Raw genomic sequence first — 13,657 nt, forward strand, 5'->3', positions numbered from 1 at the left:
TTTCCCTTTCAGATTTTTCATCATTAGTGTATAGGAATGCAAGACATTTCTGTGCATTAATTTTGTATCCTGCTACTTTACCAAATTCATTGATTTGCTCTAGTAGTTTTCTGGTGGCATCTTTAGGATTCTCTATGTATATTATCATGTCATCTGCAAACAGTGACAGTTTTACTTCTTCTTTTCCAATGTGTATTCCTTTTATTTCTTTTTCTTCTCTGATTGCCATTGCTAGGACTTCCCAAACTATGTTGAATAATAGTGGCGAGAGTGGACATCCTTCTCTTGTTCCTGATCTTAGTGGAAATGCTTTCAGGTTTTCACCATTGAGAATGATGTTTGCTGTGGGTTTGTTGTATATGGCCTTTATTATGTTGAGATAGGTTCCCTCTATGCCCACTTTCTGGAGAGTTTTTATCATAAATTGGTGTTGAATTTTGTTGAAAGCTTTTTCTGCATCTATTGAGTTGAACATATGGTTTTTATTTTTCAATTTGTTACTATGGTGTATCACATTGATTGATTTGCATATATTGAAGAATCCTTGAATCCCTGGAATAAACCCCACTTGATTATGGTGTATGACCATTTTAATGCGTTGTTGGATTCTGTTTGCTAGTATTTTGTTGAGGACTTTTGCATCTATATTTATCAGTGATTTTGGTTTGTAATTTTCTTTTTTTGTAGTACCTTTGTCTGGTTTTGGTTTCAGGGTGATGGTGGCTTCATAGAATGAGTTTGGGAGTGTTCCTTCCTCTGCAATCTTTTGGAAGAGTTTGAGAAGGATGGATGTTAGCTCTTCTCTAAATGTTTGATAGAATTCACCTGTGAAGCCATCTGGTCCTGGACTTTTGTTTGTTGGAAGATTTTTAATCACAGTTTCAATTTCATTACTTGTGATTGGTCTGTTCATATTTTCTATTTCTTCCTGGTTCAGTCTTGGAAGGTTATACCCTTTGCAGAATTTGTCCATTTCTTCCAGGTTGTCCATTTTATAGGCATAGAGTTGCTTCTAGTAGTCTCTTAGGATGCTTTGTATTTCTACGGTGTCTGTTGAAACTTCTCCTTTTTCATTTCTAATTTTATTCATTTGAGTCCTCTCCCTCTTTTTCTTGATGAGTCTGGCTAATGGTTTATCTTCTCAAAGAACCAGCTTTTAGTTTTCTTGATCTTTGCTGTTGTTTTCTTTGTTTCTATTTCATTTATTTCTGCTCTGATCTTTATGATTTCTTTCCTTCTGCTAACTTTGGGTTTTGTTTGTCTTTCTTTCTCTAGTTCCTTTAGGTGTAAGGTTAGATTGTTTATTTGAGATTTTTCTTGTTTCTTGAGGTAGACTTGTATAGCTATAAACTTCCCTCTTAGAACTGCTTTTGCTGCATCCCATAGGTTTTGGATAGTTGTCTTTTCATTATCATTTGTCTCTAGGTATATTTTGATTTCCTCTTTGATTTCTTCAGTGATCTCTTAGTTATTTAGTAACATATTGTTTAGACTCCATGTGTTTGTGTTTTTACTTTTCTTTCCCTGTAATTGATTTCTAATATCATAGCATTGTGGTCAGAAAAGATGCTTGACATGATTTCAATTTTCTTAAGTTTACCGAGGCTTGACTTGTGACCCAAGATGTGATCTATCCTGGAGAATGTTCCGTGCGCACTTGAGAAGAAAGTGTAATCTTCTGTTTTTGGATGGAATGTCCTTTAAATATTAGTTAAATATATCTGGTCTATTGTGTCATTTAAAGCTTGTCTTTCCTTATTAATTTTCTCTTTGGATGATCTGTCCATTGGTATAAGTGAGGTGTTAAAGTCCCCCAGTATTAGTGTGTTACTGTCGATTTCCTGTTTTATAGCTGTTAGCAGTTGCCTTATGTATTGAGGTGCTCCTATGTTGGGTGCATATATATTCATAATTGTTATATTTTCTTCTTGGATTGATCCCTTGATCATTATGTAGTGTCTTTCTTTGTCTCTTGTAACATTCTTTATTTTAAAGTCTATTTTATCTGATATGAGTATTGCTACTCCAGCTTTCTTTTGATTTCCATTTGCATGGAATATCTTTTTCCATCTCCTCACTTTCAGTCTGAATGTGTCCCTAGGTCTGAAGTGGGTCTCTTGTAGACAGCTTATATATGGGTCTTGTTTTTGTATCCATTCAGTGAGCCTGTGTCATTTGTTTGGAGCATTTAATCCATTCACATTTAAGGTAAGTATCGATATATATGTTCCTATTACCCTTTTCTTAATTGTTTTGGGTTTGTTTTTGTAGGTCCTTTTCTTCTCTTGTGTTTCCCACTTAGAGAAGTTCCTTTAGCATTTGCTGTAGAGCTGGTTTGGTGGTGCTGAATTCTCTTAGCTTTTGCTTGTCTGTAAAGCTTTTGATTTCTCCATCGAATCTGAATGAGATCCTTGCAGGGTAGAGTAATCTTGGTTGTAGGTTCTTCCCTTTCATCACTTTAAGTATATCATGCCACTCCCTTCTGGCTTGTAGAGTTTCTGCTGAGAAATCAGCTGTTAACCTTATGGGAGTTCCCTTTTATTTTATTTGTCTTTTTTCCCTTGCTGCTTTCAATAATTTTTCTTTGTCTTTAATTTTTGCCAGTTTGATGACTGTGTGTCTCGGTGTGTTTCTCCTTGGGTTTCTCCTTATGGGACTCTCTGCACTTCCTGGACTGAGTAGCTATTTCCCTTCCCATGTTAGGGAACTTTTCAACTATAATCTCTTCAAATATTTTCTCGGGTCCTTTCTCCCTCTCTTCTCCTTCTGGGACCCCTATAATGCGAATATTGTTGTGTTTAATGTTGTCCCAGAGGTCTCTTAGGCTGTCTTCATTTCTTTTCTTTTTTTTTTTCTTTATTCTGTTCTGCAGCAGTGAATTCCACCATTCTGTCTCCAGGTCACTTATTCGTTCTTCTGCTTCAGTTATTCTGCTATTGATTCCTTCTAGTGTATTTTTCATTTCAGTTATTGTGTTGTTCATCTCTGTTTATTTGTTCTTTAATTCTTCTAGATCTTTGTTAAAGATTTCTTGCATCTTCTCGATCTTTGCCTCCATTAATTTTCCGAAGTCCTGGATCATGTTCACTATCATTATTCTGAATTCTTTTTCTGGAAGATTGCCTATCTCCATTTCATTTAGTTGTTTTTCTGGTGTTTTATCTTGTTCCTTCATCTGGTACATAGCCCTCTGCCTTTCATCTTGTCTATCTTTCTGTGAATGTGGTTATTGTTCCACAGTCTGCAGGATTGTAGTTCTTCTTGCTTCTGATGTCTGCCCCGAGTGGGGGCTACTCTTCATTGTGGTTCACGGGCTTCTTATTGTAGTGGCTTCTCTTGCTGCGGAACACGGGCTGTAGGCATGTGGGCTTCAGTAGTTGTGGCACGTGGGTCAGTAGTTGTGGCTCATGGCCTCTAGACTGCAGGCTCAGTAGTTGTGGTGCATGGGCATAGTTGCTGCATGGCATGTGGGATCCTCCTGGACCAGGGCTCGAACCCATGGCCCCTGCATTGGCAGGTGGATTCTTAACCACTGCACCACCAGGGAAGTCTGCTTATCTTTTTATGTAAGGAAAAAATGTCTCCCACTTTGGCCTATGATTATTAGAATTTTCTCTGTATGAGAATTGGCAACGTCCATCTCTCCTTTGAGGAAATGTGAGGTATTTTCAACTAAGTTTTTAAAAGGAGAAATTTAGAAACCTTTTGTCCTTCAAGTGATTTGTTCTGCAAATTTTTCAGCCAAGGTACACACACTGGTGGTAGAACACTGGTCTGACCACTCCTGCTGGTGGCCAACATCACCCACTCCACCTGTCCGCCTCTTACTTCGTCCACTCACATTGCCATGGTCCTGAATGTTCCTCATGTGGACGGCCCAGGGGCACCCCTGGGTCTTGGGCATAGGAGTTGCTCTCTTAGAGCATTTAAGGTGCTTAATAAAGCGTGAACAATAATACCACAGTTATTTTGTAAGAGGAAATGTGGAAGCTGGTATTTATCTTGGTTCCTGTTGTAACAAGGGCAAGAGGCAGGTGCAGGTGTTTTTTCTAAAGGTCACATTCCTTAAGTCATGAATCTGAGTCTTTGTCTTTGGGCACACGCAGAATCTCTAACATGGAAGTTTGCGTCCAAAGCAATGGCCTGGGTGTAATGCTTCACACATGTTTTCCATACAATTACATCAGTGAACTCACTTTTCTCCCCTAAGATGTTGCACCAAATGCATCTATCTCAGGTTTCTGGGCTGCCTCTGACCCTCTGTGATTGTTGGTGTGTAAACTAGGGTGTGGCTCTTCTCTGATTGCCCGGAAGGAAGTGTGGCCAGAGGAGAAGGGGTAAGGGAGTCTATGTGTGACCTTTGCTGCAAGTTTTACTCAGGTAGGAGAGGCATTGTCTGGAGGGGAAGTTGGTCTGGGGTCAGAGGTTAGATGCAGACAGATGCTGATGGAGGGCCAGAGCCAAGAGTGAGGTCACACTGGGTAGGGGAAGTGAGGAGATGAGGAGGAGAAAGGCTCTGGTAGACCTCCCTCCCACCTTCCTGTGTTCCCAACGTTTGCCGCCTATATATTTGTTTTGGGGGCTGTATTCGTTTCCTATTGCTGTTCTAACAAATGATCACAAACATAGTGGCTTAAAACAATGCAAGTGTGTTATCTTACAGTTCTGAGGATTCGAAGTCCAACACGGGTCTCACTAACATCAAGGTGTTGGGAGGTTAGTTCCTTTTGGCTCTAGAGGAGAATCCCTTTCCTCATGGCCTCCAGCTTCCAGAGGCCACCTGCATTCCTTGGCCTGTGGCCTCTTTCTCCATCTTCAAAGCCAACAGCATAAAATCTCTCTCTCTCTTCTCCCATCTTTCCCTTCTTTCTCTCTGTCTCTCTCCTCTCCTTCCATCACCACATCTCTTTCTATGACTCTAATCTTCCTGCCTTTCTTGTATAAGGACACTGGGATCCACTCAGTGAATCCACCTGGATAATTCAGGCTCCTTTCCTCATCTCAAGATTTGACTTAGTCACATCTGCAAATCCCTTTTGCCATGTGAGGTAACATATTCACATGTTCTGAGGATGAGTAGGTGGACATCTTTGAGGAGGATGGTGGTCATTATTCTGCCCACCGCTGGAGTTTTGCAAGGGGAAGGGTAGAGAGGAGAGAGACAAGGAAAGAAATAGGAGCACTCTCTGAGAAAGTGGAAACACAGCAGTCCTTCCTCAGCCCCTGATCAAGAACTGATTTGGGGCCAAGAATATCCCTAAAAATTGGGGTAAGATAGCACCTGGATCTGAGAGCAAGGCCGGAGCAGAAGTGGTGCAGGGGAAGGGCTGGGAAGAGGCAGTGGGGGGGCCCGCTGGGGTGCAGAAGAGAGATGACACAAGTGCACCTCAGCTGCCCAGAGTGGGAATTTCATTCCCCTGCCCACGCAGGCTGTGTGACCCACACACCTCAAGGAAGCCTGGGAAACAAGACCTGCTGAACACTCAGCTGATAACGAGATGCACATGTGAAAGACAAGAGTGAGGAAAGAACCCAAAGCTAGTTGAAATCATCTCTCTGAGCTGCGGCCTCAGAGTCCTTCACAGGCCCACTCAGCACCCTCGGTGAGGAGGAAACTCTCATGGAAGGGAGGTGTTGGGCCCCATGCTTGCTGTGAGTCTCTCCACACTTCGGCTTCCTAAGCAGGTTGAAACCAACATTTCCAAAAATATGTTATATTTGTTAGTCATCAAATGCTTAATATACACTTCCTTCCCTCAGGCTTCCTGAGCATTAGCCAGGATTCAGAATTTGGAGCTAATCCAGAGCCTGAATCTAGAGCCCTCTTGGGCCTTGGGCCTGTGACTGGGCCGGTAGACTACCTCTTCCTCCCCTTAGAAGAGAGGTTAGATTAAGTAGTTACTACCACTGGAGTCCCTTAAACTAGGAAAACTCAGAGGTTACCAGGAGGCAAGTGTTTGCCTTACATTCCTATATGACGCCTCCAGGTTGGTGGCTGCTTGTGTGTGAGTGTGGTCATATGTTTGTACTAGAAGACAGATTTATTTATCATTTTTGCATTCTTGGTTTCAGTATTTAAAATGTAATGAGTTAAAAAAAATATTCTTTTGGACTTCCCTGGTGGTCCGGTGGTTAAGACTCTGGGCTTCCACTGAAGGGGGCATGGGTTTGATCCTGGGTTAGAGAATTAAGATCCCGCATGCAATGTGGTGCAGCTAAAAAAAAAAAAAATTCTTTGGCTGATGGCGCTTTGATGAATGTAAACTAGGCAGGCTGAGAATCGACCTAGAATGGGGAACTTCACTGTAATTCTGTTTGAGAACCACCAGGAGACTGATGTGGACCCACACACGCCCTTCCAGGGGGTCCTAGAGAGCTAACAGTTCAGGGCTTCATGAGAAACTCCGCATGTAGGTTTCTCCACCTATACAATGGGAATTTATTTCAGTTGGCTCATTGAATACTAAGCTCTTGCAGAAATGAATCACATTTAGAATGTTTCCATTGTCCCTTTAGAAAAGAACATGTGTTCGAGAACTGTTTTCCCAAGGTCTCTGTTCATGGCCTGTCCATAGGATCACGCTAATAATAACAGTAGACTTGAGCCAGGGATGCTGGCTGTTTTTCTACAGAATTCATGTCATTTGTAAACATTGTTATCTTACTACTTTAGACCCTGGGTTGAATGTAAATCCTGAAGTAAAACATGTAGGACCAACTGTGAGTGTGCATGCCTGGCTGGACCAGCAATGACTTGGACAACTATTTCTGACTTCAGACTAGAGGGTTCTTCTGTGGAAGTAGATCTGAGCATGTGAGCTAATGTTTGGAATTTTCTGGATAATTCTGTTGACTTCTGCCCTCTTAGATGCTAGCAGACTCCTGTCACGTGGGTCTACTCTAAAGAATGCACACGAGGGTGATGGGCTTGTTGAGTCACATGGCAGCCTCCCCAACCAAGGGACATTGGCAGTGGACATGGTGAGGGCACAGTAGAGGGTCAATTCAATGCATCTCTCTTGACCCAGACCAGCAGTGAGAGGGCATGTGGAGGCGAAGCTTTTCCTTCCTTGATCCTGAGTGGGACTTACCTTAGTCTCAAGGCTACAGCTTTATGCAGTATCATCATCTGCATATATAATATTTAACAAGGATCCACAACAGGCCAGGCCCAGAATGAAAGAAAAATCTATATAAGCCATGATTTCTGCCTCTGAGAAAATGACCTTTGAAAGGTAAAAGAGAGAATTTGAAAATACACACACACTGAATTGTTTCATGGGATAAGTCACGTTCCTCTTGAGTTTCTGTCTCATGGGAGATAATAAAAATGGGAGATAGTGAAGTTGACCCTCCTTCAGCATTTACTGGCACGAATAAAGAGCTCATTGTTCAGTGTTTTGAAAACAGCCCTGAATGAAAACATGATGGCATTAGCACACCTGACTGAAGGTTTCTTAGGGTTATTTTCTTGATTAACTTTAAGCCCAATGTCCTGGAAGTTTCTTCCCCAAAGACCTACCCTGGAACCTCTCCTGACCTTTTCTTCTATCAGGGGCCCTTTTCTGGAGTGTGTTCCATAAACATAGGCTCAGCTAGCTGCCTACAGGGAAGGGAAGATTTTACTGCCAGAGTGAAGGTCTGGGGAGTATTACCCTACAGAAAGGTGGGGAGGTGACAAGTCTTGTTGGCCATTTCAGCCTGGGTCAACATCTCCACCCTGTGTTTGACATACATACATCCTTCATGTGACTTTCTAACCCTGAACTCAATTTTCTCCTGGCCCTACCTGGCTGAGGGCTGCTCTTTTAGCTCTCCTGGGCACAAAAGAGATGGGGTAATGCCTTTGCATTACTTTCTGAGAGAACCATTGAGTGTCCATCAGATTATGCTCCAAGCCATTCTTTAAAGAAACCACAGTCTCCTGGGCACTTATTTCCAGAAATCTTCCTTACCTTTTTCCTTTCTTCCTGGACATTTTATTATCCATCCATATACATGCTCAATCTCTGCCATCACTCTCATAAAGTTTGAAGTCCTTTTTTGCTAATTTGCCTCTGATCAAGAAAGATTGGTCCAAAAAATGTTCTCTTTAACTGAGTTGAATTCTCTTTCATTCAACAAATATTTATTGAGCATCTACTGCATTCTAGGCACTGTGGTAAGGATACAATAGAGAACAGGACCAGTAGAACTCCTGCCCTCAAAGAATTCCCTGTCTAGTGAAGAGAAAAGAGACAGGAAAACAGGAGGTGATTGGTGATGGGTGATGTCTGAGCTGACATTTAAGGATAAATAGGACTCAGGCAGGTAGAGCCTGGGCGCAATGATTAGGGTTAGGACTGTTTACTAGCAAGGAAGCTACACAGCAATCCATGAGCATTTGAAGGTAGGATTTTATTTCCAAAAGGTTGTATTAGATAGGATTACATTTGATGGCAGGTAATAAAAAATTCAGGTTATATTGTTCTAACTATGTAAAAGTTTTCTTGTTCTCATTTAACACAAAGTCAGGGGCTAGGAAGCCCACAACCAGTATGATGTTGCCATGATGCCATCAGGAATCCATGCTCCTGATTTTCGATTAGCATTCATCCTCAAGTTAGTCACCTCATGGCTGCAAGATGGCTGCTCAAAATCCATCATCACATCCAAGTTCCATGCAGAAAGAACCAGGCAGAAAGGGCAAAATGCAGTGTACAAACTGAGACTCCCTCCTTTAAAGAGATTTCTGGGATGCCTAACCCAGTCATTTCTTCTTATACCTCATTGGCTAGTATCATGTTACATGGCTGCCTGTCTATAGGAGAGGCGAAGTGCATCACCACCGCGAACAAAACCTGGGTGCTGTTAAAAGGAAGAAGAGGAAATTAGATATTGGATAAGAAACCAGCAGTTTCTGCAAGAGCGACAGAAGCAACAACAAAAAACAATACCTTCATTTTTATATTGCATCATATCCATTAATGCATCTTATCCTATGGAAATACAAGGAGGTGAAAGGCAGACATCCTTCTTTTTTCACAAAGACTTGGAGAAGCAATCTGACCTTACCAAGGTTATCAGAAATACAATCCAGTACACTCTGAAGCCCACAGCATGTGTTATATATGATGTTGCTTATGAGTTATGCTCTATACAGTAGATCTTGGACATTCAATAAGAGTATGTCCCAGGACTCTGAAACTCTATATTCAGGAAAAGACTGTAACATGCCACATCCCTAATAGAGCAGGAGGAAAGAAAGGTCAGGACCAGAATAGCAGCTAGGCTCATCCACTATTACTAGTGGCTGTTAATAACAGCATTTATAACAATAGCTAACCTTCATTGAGTCCTTTGTTCTTACAGGCATTATTTCATTTCACCTTCGTAACAACACTGTGAGTTAAGCATACTATCATTGTCTTTCCTCTACAGGGGAGGATACGGAAGTTCAGAGAGGTTAAGCAACATGCCCAGTGTCACACAGCTCATTCGTGGCAGAGCTAAGGTTCAGACTCAAGCCTGTTTGACTACAGCATCTAAATTCCAAACCTAATTTCCTTTTTACGGCTCTTCACTGGATCTGACTCACTCTTGCATTCTCCAGACAAAGAGAATGGAATTCAAATTGGGACCTCAAAAAAATTATAAATTAATAGATGCCATGCTTTCTCAAGGTTGCTTATCTCAGATCTAAAGTGTCGGAGTTAAATCTGTACATTCTCAGGGTCTACCGCAGTTAACTCTTTCAGCCCTGCCTTGGGTGAATGCAGATCTCTGATGCCAAATTCCCTCTGACTACACTGTTTATTGCATTTGGTCTCATCCCGGAGATTTTTGTCTGGTCTTCTTCCTGTGAAGTGGAGTTTGCTGTAATTGCTTGGTTGTCATTAATGTAACTAACTATCCCTTTGAGCCATTTCTTTTTTTTTTTTATCTTTATTGGAGTATAATTGCTTTACAATGGTGTGTTAGTTTCTGCTTTATAAAAAAGTGACTCAGTTATACATATATATATGTTCCCATATCTCTTCCCTCTTACGTCTCCCTCCCTCCCACCCTCCCTATCCCACCCCTCTAGGTAGTCACAAACCACCTAGCTGATCTCCCTGTGCTGTGCAGCTGCTTCCCACTAGCTATCCATTTCACGTTTGGTTGTGTATATATGTCCATGCCACTCTCTCACTTTGTCCCAGCTTACCCGTCCCCCTCCCCATATCCTCAAGTCCATTCTCTAGTAGGTCTGCATCTTTATTCCCATCTTACCCCTAGGTTCTTCATGACATTTTTTTTCTTAAATTCCATATATATATGTTAGCATACGGTATTTGTCTTTCTCTTTCTGACTTACTTCACTCTGTATGACAGACTCTAGGTCCATCCACCTCAGTACAAATAACTCAATTTCGTTTCTTTTTATGGCTGAGTAATATTTCATTGTATATATGTGCCACTTCTTCTTTATCCATTCATCCCTTTGAGCCATTTCCATTAAGGTTTAGGCCTTCAGTTAGCAAAATGGATTTTAATGTTCGCAAATATAATATGAGCTAGAAGGAGAGGAGTCTGGGGCTTCTGTGGCATTCCAGAGCTTAGGCATGCAAAGTAGCCCTAGTGTTAAGATAGACAGTAAAGTCTAGAATCACAGATCTCAGCGCTGGAAGGGGTGATATGGCCCAGCCTCTACAGAACCAGGTAGGTAAGGCATTATTAGCTCCATTTCAAAGATGAGATGACTGAAGCTCAGAGCTTCAATGAAATGCCCAGAATCTGACAGCTAGTATCAGAGCCTAATTCAATTATTCAGGGGAGCAGGATGAATGGAGTGACTTGTTCTTACAGATCAAGAGCCTATATAGTGTGTGGACAGAGCTTTATGTCTGTCTGTCAAGGCTCTTTATTAGTCTCAGAGAGAATGACAGCCTATTCTGACATAGGGACAGTTTACAACTTAACAAGGAAACCATCACTTCTCTTGCCTCTGTCAGTGTAGTCAGGACAGCAACAGGTAAAATACCTTAAATGCATATTCTAAATATACATATATAGGTGGAGTTGGTTCACTTTAACATTCCTGTGTCACAATATCCAAAGACTCACTTTGAGCTCAGAGCTCCAAACTGTGTTCCAAAAATGCTGATTTCATCCAGTGTCTTCCTCCAACAAGCTGGAGGACAGCTTCTGAGTATTTGCTCATTCACACGGTGGGCTCTGAATATCCCATGTTCGAGCCCTCTTCCAACACAGATTAGCTTCCAGCCCATCTGCTCCCAGCCAGTGATGTAAATGTACCAGCTGCTTCCCAAGAACCAGTCGGCATCCTGTAGGAGGGGCAGGTCCCTTTCCCAGGTCCCTTTCCCCGCTGCCTGCTCTCAGCCTAAGCCCTCTCACCAACCACAGTGGGTCCCTCCGTTCTCACATCTCCCCATTTGAGAATCAGAGCACACAATCCTCTTATGAGCCCATGATTTATCAGCACAGCTCCAGCTAAGGGCTCTAAGTCTGATTCTCTCTGATCTACTGATTGTGGGAACATGACAAGGGTTGTTTAAAGGGACTGGACTGGGCTGGGCCCCTGCAGCTGACAGACAGAAGGTGGCTGGGGAAAAAGCTGCCCTCTAATCGGAAAATGAAGGCGCTTCTGTTGCTGGTCCTGCCTTGGCTCAGCCCTGCCAACTACACTGACAATGTGGGCAACCTACACTTCCTGTACTCAGAAATGTGAGTCCCCCTCTCACGGTGCCTGCCTGTGTTTGTATATTGGGTATGGTCGGGGGTGGGACCTGAGTCCGTTTCTCGGCTGGTATGTCGGTTTAGAGGAATAAATTCCACATGCACTAGATGCACTTGGACAAAACACACTGCCGGCAGTTTAAAGCAGCGTGCTTAGCTGTCTGTGACTTAACAAAAAAACACCATCTTACAGATGCAGTGCTTTCCCAGCAAGGCATTTTTTTCCCTGCTTCTGTGCCAACACTGCTTTCTCTTTTTTGGTACTCTGCTTTTTCTCAATAGATGTGTCTTCTCTTCCTTCCATAAATAGAACCAAAAAACAGTTAAGAACAGAGGCTGCATGCACAGATGTGCAGTCTCTATCAGGCATTTCTAGTTATGAGCAGATATCATGCTTTTTTGAGACAGTCGGTCTCCATACCTGCAAACACAAAGAGTATCAGTACAGGGGCAAGATAGCCCTATAGGTAAAAAAAAAACTACATCCATTTTGTTTTTACTTTTGGTAATTTTTATACATGGGAAAGCAGAAAGAACGCTGCAGTGAACACCCATATTCATGTCACCTAGATTTAATGATTAACATTTTGTCACGTTTGCCTCATTTGTTTTATTTTTTTACAGAAGTGGTTTGGAGTAGATTGCAGTCATCATAACGTTTTACCTCTAAATATTTCATTATGCATCTCTAAAAAAGAAGGACATTTTCCTCCATGACCTATGTCCATTTTGTAAGAGGAAATGACTCATGTCTCCAACCTTTACAGTGATATTTTTCTGGCTCTTTTTTGTTAATAAGCTTTGAAAGAGGATTGCAGACTGATGTGAACAGCTTCTAGCAATCAGGTGAAAGGTGCTGCTGTGTGCGCCTCAGTGTTTGCAGAATTTACAAAAATGTAGTTCTCCTTACTCACCAGACAGGTAAAAATGGCAAGAGTTGGCTTATGTATAAGTTAGAGTCAGTGGGCAAGTGAAGAGGACTCTATAAACAGAGTCCGAAGAGCCCAGACTAGAAAAGCTTGACTGGTCAGATTTAGATAGAGATCCCCACATGTTTAGCTATAACCAGTGCCTCTGTTATAGTTAGACAGACTAACCAATTTGCCCAGCACAGTAGATGCTCAATAAATGCTCCATAAGTAGAGAAAAGAATGAATGACCTGGGTCTTTGGAGGCACGTCATTCATTTTGAGGACTCTTCATTTCAGGATTTCCTGGTCCTACCTTATTGGAATGTTACCCCAGTCCACCTTGGATAAGAAGGTTCAAAGAGAAAGTATCTAGCTTAAGCCTGAATAGTGAGCATCTCTGGGGTGATAATGACATTGTGGAAGCTTTTCTAGAAAAATATACAATGGCAGAATTAATCGGGATGGTGAAGAGGCCCTTTCCTCTCTCTTGATGGATGCCGAAGGTATCTGTGAAATCTAGTGCCAAAAAGCATTCCTCCCCACCCTTGTCACCGGCACCCCTCCACCTCCACCCCCAGCCCCCATCTGCTCTCCTTGTTAGTTGCTGTATTAGTTTCCTAGGGCTGCTGTAACAAATTACATACACAAAACAACACAAATTTATTCTCTCACGGTTCTGGAGCCTAGAAGTTTGAAATCAAGGTGTCAGTAGGGCCACACCCTGTGAAGGCTGTAGGGGAGAATCCTTCCTTGCCTCTTCCAGCTTCTGGTGGCTCCAGGCATCCCTTGGCTTGTGGCTGCATCCCTCCAGTCTCTGCCTCCGTCTTCGCATGGCCTTCCACTGTGTGTGCTCTCTAATTCTACATCTTCTTCTCTTCTTATAAGGACACTTGTCACTGGATTTAGGGCGCACCTGGATAATCCAGGATGATCTCATCTTGAGAGCCTTAGCTTAATTGCATCTGTAAGACTCTTTATCCAAGTAGGGTCACATTCACAGGTTCTGGGTGGCATATCTTTTGGGGGCC

At 42.2% G+C, this 13,657-nt stretch overlaps 1 protein-coding gene and 1 long non-coding RNA gene across 4 annotated transcripts in view; one reads left to right on the plus strand and one right to left on the minus strand.

The window, feature by feature from the left end:
* The window catches only part of LOC308626953, a 786,846-nt gene that overhangs the window by 37,050 nt on the left and 736,139 nt on the right, over window positions 1-13,657 (minus strand). The gene's annotated exons all lie outside the window — the stretch shown is intronic.
* The window catches only part of LNX1 (ligand of numb-protein X 1), a 126,314-nt gene that overhangs the window by 3,046 nt on the left and 109,611 nt on the right, over window positions 1-13,657 (plus strand). The window contains exon 1 of one of the 3 annotated variants that reach the window (XM_081252345.1): window positions 11,556-11,706. The exons of the other annotated variants lie outside the window; for them this stretch is intronic. Coding sequence (XP_081108471.1) covers window positions 11,615-11,706 — 92 coding nt within the window. The 5' untranslated portion in view covers window positions 11,556-11,614. Of the gene's footprint in view, window positions 1-11,555; window positions 11,707-13,657 lie in introns of those variants that run through there. 3 annotated transcript variants of the gene reach the window in all.

Source organism: Mesoplodon bidens (assembly GCF_964165515.1).
Source record: "Mesoplodon bidens genome assembly, chromosome: 1".
NCBI lineage: Eukaryota > Metazoa > Chordata > Mammalia > Artiodactyla > Ziphiidae > Mesoplodon > Mesoplodon bidens.